This window comes from Entelurus aequoreus, linkage group LG26, assembly GCF_033978785.1.
Source record: "Entelurus aequoreus isolate RoL-2023_Sb linkage group LG26, RoL_Eaeq_v1.1, whole genome shotgun sequence".
Taxonomy (NCBI): Eukaryota; Metazoa; Chordata; class Actinopteri; order Syngnathiformes; family Syngnathidae; genus Entelurus; species Entelurus aequoreus.
This window is the reverse complement of record NC_084756.1, coordinates 34,933,167-34,944,502: the sequence shown is the minus strand read 5'-3', so window position 1 is coordinate 34,944,502 and position 11,336 is coordinate 34,933,167. Positions and strand designations below refer to the sequence as shown.

Here is an 11,336-nt window from a genome sequence, read left to right as displayed (position 1 = left end):
ATTAAAAACATTTTCTTGAATAAAAAAGAAAGTAAAACAATATAAAAACAGTTACATAGAAACTAGTAATTAATGAAAATGAGTAAAATTAAGTGTTAAAGGTTAGTACTATTAGTGGAGCAGCAGCACGCACAATCATGTGTGCTTACGGACTGTATCCCTTGCAGACTGTATTGATATATATTGATATATAACAGGCCTGGGCCATTATTTTGACTCGGGGGGGGGCCACATTTAGAGAAAAAAATGTGTCTGGGGGCCGGTATATCTATTTTTAGGAACACTAATACAAAACCTCACAATAATGTCTGATTGAATGCTAAAAACGTCATGACAGACCGCCTTAAAAAACGTAATGGAATTTTAAATTTTTCTATGAAGGATAAAACACTGAATATTGACAAAATATGAATGTCACACCCCCTTTTGATCGACATATTTTACAATCAAGTGAAATGCAACAAAAATGCAACAAACAGTGAAATATGAACGTGGAGGGTACAAAATAAACCCACCTACAATCTGATATATCTGATACATCACTAAGCTTTAGAACTTTGTTGGGAAAATCTCCTTCCGCGTCTGTGGAAACGCTTCCCACCCACACTGCTTGGTGCCTCGTCTGAGCTGCTGTGACGTCGATTACCATAGTACCGTATTTTTCGGACTATAAGTCGCAGTTTTTTTCATAGTAAGGAGCGACTTATGTGTGAAATTATTAACACATTACCGTAAAATATCCAATAATATTATTGATCTCATTCACGTAAGAGACTAGACGTATAAGATTTCATGGGATTTAGCAATTAGGAGTGACAGATTGTTTGGTAAACGTATAGCATGTTCTATATGTTATAGTTATTTGAATGACTCTTACCATAAAATGTTACGTTAACATACCAGGCACCTTCTCAGTTGGTTATTTATGCCTCATATAACGTACACTTATTCAGCCTGTTGTTCACTATTCTTTATTTATTTTAAATAGCCTTTCAAATGTCTATTCTTGGTGTTGGTTTTTATCAAATACATTTCCCCAAAAAATGCGACTTATACTCCAGTGCGACTTATATATGTTTTTTTCCTTATTATGCATTTTCGGCCGGTGTGATTTATACTCCGAAGCGACTTATACTCTCAAAAATATGGTAACTAATTAGATGACCATAGTAACTAATCAGATTACCATAGTAACTAATTAGATTACCATAGTAACTAGTATATCATTCAAAAGCACAGATTCCAACCATTGAAATACTTAGTATAGTTCAAGACTTACGGTCATTAGAAAACATGACTGCACATCATAATGGCAGCTACACTTTCCATCTTAAACATCTAAAAAAAATGATTTGGGAATGTCCGGCGGGCCAGATTGAAAAGCTTAATGGGCCACATGTGGCCCCCGGGCCTTAATTTGCCCAGGTCTGATATATAATGTAGGAACTGGAATATTAATAACAGAAAGAAACAACCCTTTTGTGTGAATGAGTGTGAATGGGGGAGGGAGTTTTTTTGGGTTGGTGCACTAATTGTAAGTGTATCTTGTGTTTTTTATGTTGATTTAATAAAAAAAAAACAACCAAAAAACGATACAGATAATTAAAAAACGATACCGATAATTTACGATATTACATTTTAAAGCATTTATTTTTATCGACATCTCTATTCATAAGTGATAACCTGTTTGTGACATAGTTTTACAATTCGCATTACTTTGTCACAACCAGATAAAAACCGGCAAAAATAAAACGTAAATACAGTACATAGATTGTACATAATGGGAAAAAAACAAGGATAATATTTTACGTTTTTTAGTAATTTAGTCATTTATTAGTCACTTGAAAGCGGCGCAAACATGACTCATATGAGTCATATGATCAACTCGACGTTTCCGCTTCTGACGTCATCAGCCATGCTGTCCAATAACCCGGCAGATCCGTCCATAAACAACTTTCTGACCAATCAGAGACAAGTGGGCCTAGCATCCGGGTACAATGTGGACGGGGATTCGTTGATGTGACTGTCAATCAAGACGAACCATCAATGTGCAAAGTTCACCTGCGTCAGACCGGAAGTTGTTTACATAAAACGCTGTCTTTCAATTCAATTAACCGACAAAGTTACATTTTGTCGATTTACGTGGGTATTATTCCGGTATTAAACATCTTTGCTCGGTATTATACTTCCAGAATGAGTCAAAATAAAAATTTTAATGTCCAAAATAAGGTAAATTTAATGGCAGTCTTTACTTTGAAATCCTAGCAGGAAGTACGTTTGCGTTAGTGTGCACTAGTCAGCCGGGTGGTGCAAGGAGGTCTGAATTGGCTGCTACCAGACCAACTAGTTGGAGGACTTGTCCCCGGGCAGCGTGCTAAGTCTTTGTCCGCCGACGGCAGGCCACGTTGGCCGCGATGGAAGTGGACAAAATGGACGAGAACGACTGGAGGTACCACGGGGAGGGCAACAAGAGCCTGGTGGTCTCCCACGTCCAGGTGAGTCGGCGAGGCTAACAAGTTGGTGCTAACGCTGGACGCCCAATGTTAGCTTGACACTTTTCATCAAGAGAGTGGAAAATGTCCGTTAATGTCTTTCAGCAACATTGTTGTGTAGTCGTGGGCTTTAAAGTTAGTTCAATCAACGGAGAGACAATTCAAACACCAACACTTAGCCCGGCTCTCGTTCACATTAACCGCCGGGTGTCAGCCGGCTGAGACCCGAGCCGAGTGGTGCGTTCAGGGACACCCATGCCCATCCTTCCCCGCCTGGGACGGGGACCATGACCGAGCACGTCGGTGTTGTTGAGCAACAAGTGATGACATCAGCAGTGGTGTGACAATTCCACGCAAATACAGCAACAGAACACGTTTGCTGAAATCCTGCAACTTCAGCAGGAGAGGGCCAACATTTTAGAAACAGGTGTCAGTATGATGATGATGATGATGATGATAATGAAGAAGACAAACGCTCTTGTGACATTGATTGACAGATGTGTTTTGTGAGTGTAACACACCCAGGTAAGATAGACCAGTGTTTTCCAACCACTTGTGTTGGTTACTGAAAACCAGTAACTAGTTACAGTTACTAGTTACTTTATTTAAAGAAGTAACTCAGTTACTAACTCAGTTACTTACACCAAAAAGTAATGTGTTACTGTGAAAATTAACTATTTAGTTACTTCTTTTTTTCCTTTAATAGGCTCCCATTAATGCCCTTTTAGCCTTCATTTCAGTACTGTTATTGCACTGGAGAATAATACAATCTGTTGATCAACTTGACATGCATTTGCATCACTGAACTCTGCTAAGCAATGTGCTCTACATACAACACACAAAGACAAAGATATGTTTCAAAGGGCCAATTTATTTCAGGCCAGAACAAATTGACAAAACTATTTTAAATAGCTGCAACATAATGGCACTTTAACTTTAAGTAGATAGGATCTTTGATCCAAGACACAACTTACATTTAACTAAAATGTTAGTTTCTTTGTGCTCGACAAAAGAAAAGTATTGAGAATGTCTCCATGTTAAGAAACTCGACTTCTGGCTTCGCCATGATGTCTTGTTAGTTGTTATGAGAGTAGCGTATGTGTTTGTGTGGCCCTTTAAGATATGACAGCATGTGAGGTGAGTGGGCGAGAGAGGTGAGGGAGCGGCAACAGTGAGTGCGTGCAGGTGCTTTAGCTTGGTGGATGGCTGCGTCCAATAAAGTCACAAAGTTGCAACAAACCGCCGGCCTCGTCATTCACCCTCAGCTGTAAAGACCCACTGCCGGGTAAAGGGAAGGTTGTTAGCCCCGAAGTACATAGGCCCTGGAGGAACGTCTCCCCTGCGCCCCTCAACTACGGTCTCTGAGCCCCCACCCGGCCCCCACCCACACAAAGCACGCCTTTTCTTTTCCTTGTGACACAGAAGGACGACACTGCAGCGCTCCAATAAAACACACTCAGATCTTCTGTTTCTAGCCGATACTGCGTTATTTTACGTTATTTTTTATGTAGTAACGCATCATGTAGTAACGATAACTTGAGTTACTGAATATAAAAAATAACGCGTTAGATTACTAGTTACCACCGCGTTAGTCCCAACACTGCCGCGGCCAGTGTTGGGACTAACACGGATAAAGTCTGGTGTGTCGTGGGAAATGATCTAAATTCACCTATTTGGGTTAGAAATATTTTTTGCAAACCAGTAATTATAGTCTGCAAATGATGTGTTGTTGTTGAGTGTCGGAGCTGTCTAAAGCTCAGCAGAGTCACTGTGCAATACTCTTCCATATCAGTAGGTGGCAGCCGGTAGCTAATTGCTTTGTAGATGTCGGAAACAGCGGGAGGCAGTGTGCAGGTAAAAAAGTGTCTTAATGCTTAAACCAAAAATAAACAAAAGGTGAGTGCCCCTAAGAAAAAGCATTGTTTAGGGAAGGCTATGCGGAACGAAACTAAAACTGAACTGGCTACAAAGTAAACAAAAACAGAATTCTGGACGACAGCAAAGACTTACTGCGGAGCAAAGACGGCGTCCACAATGTACATCCGAACATGACATGACAATCAACAATGTCCCCACAAAGCAGGATGAACACAAATGAAATATTCTTGATTGCTAAAACAAAGTCGATGCGGGAAATATCGCTCAAAGGATGAAACTGCTACAGGGAAATACCAAAAAAAGAGGAAAAGCCACCAAAATAGGAGCGCAAGACAAGAACTAAAACACTACACACAAGAAAACAGCAAAAAACTCATACGGCGTGATGTGACAGGTGGTGACAGTACACCTACTTTGAGACAACAGCTATATTGATGCATGCTTGGTTATGGTTTAAAGTCATATCAAACAATTGCAACAAAGACTTTTTACTGTCAACTGAGTTTCGTTTTTTTGTGATTTCTGCTGGTGGTGTGCCTCCAGATTTTTTCAACGCAGAAAATGTGCCTTGGCTCAAAAAAGGTTGAAAAACACTGAGATAGACCACACTATCCATCCATCCATTTTCTACCGCTGGAGCCTATCTCAGCTGCATTCGGGCAAATATGTGTTTTAGGCCCCGTTTACACTAAGCCGGATAAGGTTATCCAGGGTAAATCCCACTAACCTTATTCTTGTCCACACACACACAATGGTCGTTTAAGACCCCCTCCGTCCGCCGGCGCAACGCGACCTAATACGCATGCGAGGAAAATGCACACGTCATAGTCACGTCCAGTGTTGCTTTGTGTGCAAGTTCTTAAATGTAACTTATCTGAATATCCAGTGTTGTGGTATTTCTATTAACTGGAATCCAGTGTGCTGTGGGGCCCTATTGTAGTGAATCACACCTGAGCCATCATAAATTAATCAAATCTTTATTAGACACGTAAACAATGTGACAAAGAACATTTTACATCAATCAAACTAGGGATCTAGACATCCGGTCAGGACACTCCTCACTCTTTTGCCTTCACCTTCATTGTCCATTCATTTTTGAAGACTTCATATACTCTGGACCTAGACGTTGAGTCCGCGACATACATGGCGGACAATAACTGATAGTCTGCTTTGCCAGTCCAAAAGCTTTCGCTGTTTAACGTAATCTTTCCTCGGCGGCCAGGTAATACAAAGCATCTTTTTTTTATCACATCCACGGGAGCCCGCATTCTCGTTGTCTCTCCTTCGACAAATGAACACAGTTTTTCGGTAAGTAGAATCACAGCTGACCTGGACATTGGAAAGTTCTTTTGCCGTCTGAGAAGTGTTGTATCCCAAATAGCAGCAATGGCTTTCTCTTAAGGTATTAATGTGTGATTTCCAAAAGCGTCTGTACATGTAGAAGGATGAGAAACACGGGCATGTCTGGATGACTCACCTTCATATTTCCAGTGGTTAGCTCCGAGTTACGAAACCGCTTTAGAAGCTGGCTGTGGCGCGTTCTTTCTGATTCCGGTGTGGTTTTTCTGGCGTCACTTCCTCTCCGAACTCAGTTTGTAAACGATCAATGAGTCCATACAAAGGTAAGAGCCGGAGATTCAAGAAATAGACGGCGCACTTACCCTTAAATATCCAAGGAGGGGAACCTTAAACGATGGTTTAGTGTGGCTGAAACGGGGCTTAGGCTAAATAATTATTCGTTAAAGGGGTTATCCGGCTTAGTCTAGACAAAGCCTTAATCCCCTATTCTAGTTTTATTGCTGCAATGACGCAGGAAGTGACGTCTGATGTTGTGCTATTGTCGTCCTCACAGCTCTCCAAAGTCCTGCGTCTGCTCAAATATCCGGCCGAGGACTCTGAAAACCCCCCGCAGGTAAATACGAGTTTCTGTCAGACGCTTCCTCGGAGACAACAGCTCACATGACAGGACATGCTGCGTCGGGTGTGCGCGCCCTGATCAACGCATCACCTGTTCTTCTTGCTTTGTCTGTCAGCTTTGACTTGTTCAGACTCGAGATCGACCGATAAGGTTTTTACTAGGCCGATTTCTAGCAGTCAGGGGGGGCGGTAACCGATATTCATACAGTCGTGGTCAAAAGTTTACATACACTTGTAAAGAACATCATGTCATGGCTGTCTTCAGTTTCCAATCATTTCTACAACTCTTATTTTTTTGTGATGTAGTGATTGGAGCACATACTTGTTGGTCACAAAAAACATTCATGAAGTTTGCTTCTTTTATGAATTTATTATGGGTCTACTGAAAATGTGAGCAAATGTGCTGGGTCAAAAGTATACATACAGCAATGTTAATATTTGCTTACATGTCCCTTGGCAAGTTTCACTGCAATAAGGCACTTTTTGTAGCCATCTGGTTGAACTTTTGTTTCATCTGACATCACATGGACAGAGATAAGACCTTTTGGAGGAAAGTTTTGTGGTCAGATGAAACAAAAAACTGTTTGGCCACAATACCCAGCAATATATTTAGAGGAGAAAAGGTGAGGCCTTTAATCCCAGGAACACAATTCCTACCGTCAAGCATGGTGGTGGTAGTATTATGCTCTGTGCCTGTTTTGCTGCCAATGGAACTGGTGCTTTAAATGGGACAATGAAAAAGGAGGATTACCTCCAAATTCTTCAGGACAAGCTAAAATCATCAGCCCGGAGGTTGGGTCTTGGGCGCAGTTGGGTGTTCCAACAGGACAATGACCCCAAACACACCTCAAAAGTGGTAAAGGAATGGCTAAATCAGGCTAAAATGAAGGTTTTAGAATGGCCTTCCCAAAGTCCTGACTTAAACGTGTGGACAATGCTGAAGAAACAAGTCCATGAAACCTGTAATGTGTGTCTGATCTTGAATGGGATTGTGCTGAAAATTAAAATTTTCCCTTGGGGATTAATAAAGTATTTCTGATTCTGATGTCAGAAAACCAACAAATTTAACTAATCTGCACCAATTTTGTCAAGAGGAGTGGTCAAAAATTCAAGCAGAAGCTTGTGGATGGCTACCAAAAGCGCCTTATTGCAGTGAAACTTGCCAAGGGACATGTAAGCAAATATTAACATTGCTGTATGTATACTTTTGACCCAGCACATTTGCTCACATTTTCAGTAGACCCATAATAAATTCATAAAAGAAGCAAACTTCATGAATGTTTTTTGTGACCAACAAGTATGTGCTCCAATCACTACATCACAACAAAATAAAGAGTTGTAGAAATGATTGGAAACTCAAGACAGCCATGACATTATGTTCTTTACAAGTGTATGTACACTTTTGACCACGACTGTATGTAGTTAAAGTGTTTTAAAAATGAGTAGTATATGTCAATAAACAGCTGGACAAGGCTTCAAGTTGTTTTAACTTTATATTTGAGGAAACAGACCAGTAGCGACATAATGTTCAATGTTGTGGTTACTTTAGCACCAAACATTATCAGGGGATTTCATAAACAACTTTATTACGTACGTCTAAGAGAAGAAGCAACATTTGCATTTCAAAATATGGGACATTTCCTGGGAAAATTGCTTAAAACATAGGGATTTCAGGGGTGCACATTATGTCGATCGCCAGCCAGGCGTTAAAGAAATAGACCTAAAAATGAGTGATCATCAATCTTCACTATGACGTCACTTGATTGACATTCACGGCACCCGAGGGTCTTGTGAGATGACGCCGGCTGCTGCCAGATCATTATTAAGAAAAAATGACCGACAGGAAGGCGAGAAACACTTTTTATTTCACATTTTAAATTGTTAAGGGGAAATGTAACTATAGAGATTACTGCTCGTGCTTGTCAGCATGGAATAGAATATAATAGAAAGTACTTTATTGATCCCTGGGAGAAATTCAGCACCACAGTTCGCTCACAATAAACAAACACTTACGTTTTTTTTTACATGTAAATAGTATAAATACAGTCATTATAAACCGCTAATGTGTTTGCGTGTGTGTGTGTGCTGCAGACGACAGAGCAGGCCTTCAGGCAGATCCAGAACATTGTTGACTTCAGCACCAACGTGATGAGCAGCTTGCTGGGAGAGAAGTTCATCCACAGCGGGGTAGGCCATCTTTGTTTTCATTGGAACAAGCAAACTACTCTACAGTAGTTTGTTTCCCACCATGCAGGTGGTGTTCCAGAAGCGATAAGTTGAGAAATCGCCACCACCCTTTATGAACACTAGCTTAAAGCCTTCATAGATCTTTTTGACATGCATTTCCAAAAACAAATGTACAGTAGTGATATTCTGAAGTCCGTAAAGGTCAGGGGTCTCAGACACGCGGCCCGCGAGACGTTACTTTTGCATACTTGCCAACCTTGAGACCTCCAATATCGGGAGGTGGGGTTGTGGTTATTTACAGCTAGAATTCACCAACTCGAGTATTTCATTCATATATATATATGTATGTATATATATATATATATATATATATATGAATGTATGAAATACTTGACTTTCAGTGAATTCTAGCTATATATATATTTTTTTTTTTTTAAATTTTATTTACATAGAAAAAAAAAACAAACTTGAATTTCAGTGTTCCAGTGGCTATCCATTAGATGGCAGTATTGTCCTGTTTAACTTCTCCGTTCATGATGAGTATATCATTTCGGCCGCCATGTCTGTAATTTCCTCGTTCTTCTGCTTCGTCTCCTTGTTGTGTGCGCAGTTGTGCACTCTATAAAAGCCCTAGATGTTATGACGTCTTTGGGCAGGCAGGCAGTTTATTTTGTGGGAAAGCGGATGTGAGAACAGGCTGTCCCCACTCAGTCTCAGGTCCGCATGGCCTCCAGCTCCGGCTGAATACCGGGAGTTTGTCGGGAGAAAATCTCTGCCGGGAGAGGCGCTGAATATCGGGATTCTCTCGCTAAAAACGGGAGGGTTGGCAAGTATGTATTTTTGTAATGCCGGGAGCATATCATTATGTCAAGATAATGGCACTAGCATTTACTTAATTTAAGAATATTTTTCAACATATTAAGAAAAAAGGTCTCATATTAATTTTTATATCAAGAAAAGTGCACTTGTTATTAGTGAGAAGATACTTATTTTAAAGTAATTTTGGGTTAATTGAGGTTAGCTAATTTTACTTGTTTTGGAAAGACTAGACAAGCCAAATTTTCTTGTTCTATTGGCAGATAATTTTGCATAGTTCAAATAAAATACCCCTCATTTTTGTTTTGTTTTTTCTTGTTTTTGAACACTGACTTTTTGCCGTGTATATTCTTATTTCTTGTTATGTACAAATGAATTCTGGATACAAACAAGCAAGTAAACAACAATTAATGAACAATGCATTCACATATTATTTGAATAAAGTGCAAGCAACACTTTAGCTTGAATTAACAAGAGGAAACCTTTTCTGCTTTCATTTTCGGTATTCAATAAATGTTCAATAAAAGTACAGTGATCAACATTTAGTCAGAGCTGTAGCTGACAGGTTTTATGGTGATCTCGCTGATTAGACAAAGATGAATGGGCGAAACTGCCCAAAGATAGGTGTGCCACGCTTGTGGCATCGTGTTTCAAAAAGGCTTGAGGCTGTAATTGCTGCCAAAGGTGCATCGACAAAGTATTGAGCAAAAGCTGTAAATGAAAGCTTTGAATTTTTTAATACATTTGCAAAATCTTTTACGCAAACCTTTTCACATTGTCTTTATGGGGTATTGTGTGTCGAATTTTGAGGACAAAAATAAATGTGCCGTATTTTTTGGACTATAAGTCGCAGTTTTTTTCATAGTTATGTGTGAAATTATTAACACATTAGCGTAAAATATCAAATAATATTATTTATCTCATTCACGTAAGAGACTAGACGTATAAGATTTCATGGGATTTAGCGATTAGGAGTGACAGATTGTTTGGTAAATGTATAGCATGTTCTATATGTTATAGTTATTTGAATGACTCTTACCATAATATGTTACGTTAACATACCAGGCACCTTCTCAGTTGGTTATTTATGCCTCATATAACGTACACTTATTCAGCCTGTTGTTCACTATTCTTTAGACATTTTAAATTGCCTTTCAAATGTCTATTCTTGGTGTTGGCTTTTATCAAATACATTTCCCCAAAAAATGCGACTTATACTCCAGTGCGACTTATATATGTTTTTTTCCTTCTTTATTATGCATTTTCGGCCGGTGCGACTTCTACTCCGGAGCGACTTATACTCCGAAAAATACAGTATTACAATTTGGAACAAGGCTGTAACATAACAAATTGTGGAAAAAGTGAAGCGCTGTGAATACTTTCTGGATGCACTGTCGCTAAAGGTTTGTTTTAAAGATGATAAATGACTATTCTTATATTATTTTCCACGCTTTTTAATAATTTCATATTTTACCTTTTAAAATGTCCAGAAAATTACTAATGTTAACTATTTGTCTAAATTCCCTTTCCGGAAAAAAAAAAAAAGGATATATAGCGAATATAGATATTCAGTCAAAATATATTGGAATATGAGTTTTGGTCCATATCGCCCAGCCATAAGTCATACAATTTTTATTTAAAAAAAAAAAAAAAAAAGGAGGGAAAAGTTGTGGATTGACAGTAAATGTGAAAGTGGCTGAAGAGAAGTTATTGAGCAACACAACCGGTCGACTTGGAGGAAGTTGCCTTGTTAGACTGTGTACACAAGTTAGTGTAGTTAAATAAATTGTTTGAAAGAAATGGAAAACGGGTTTAAAGTATTTGTGCAAGCATTGAGAATGTTTGTGTGGACAAGCCAAGCATCAACAGTGGGGCTTTTTACTCCTTGTGTTGCGTATTTACTTCACGGCTAATGTGTTTCCACTTTCACTCCTTTTTGCAGCTCTGCTCTGACCACAAATCATTTTCATATCATTGTTACGTCTTGTTCATGCACCACACTAATTATATCTCATTAAGAGTGAAACAAGCCTTAGCTGCAGGCAA

General features: G+C 39.3%; 1 protein-coding gene across 1 annotated transcript in view; it reads left to right on the top strand.

Moving 5' to 3' along the window:
• Window positions 1–2,095: 2,095 nt before the first annotated feature.
• The window catches only part of ippk (inositol 1,3,4,5,6-pentakisphosphate 2-kinase), a 36,218-nt gene continuing 26,977 nt past the window's right edge, over window positions 2,096–11,336 (top strand). Inside the window, exons 1-3 of the mRNA XM_062037674.1 lie at window positions 2,096–2,495; window positions 6,223–6,282; window positions 8,379–8,474. Coding sequence (XP_061893658.1) covers window positions 2,415–2,495; window positions 6,223–6,282; window positions 8,379–8,474 — 237 coding nt within the window. The 5' untranslated portion in view covers window positions 2,096–2,414. The remainder of the gene's footprint in view (window positions 2,496–6,222; window positions 6,283–8,378; window positions 8,475–11,336) is intronic.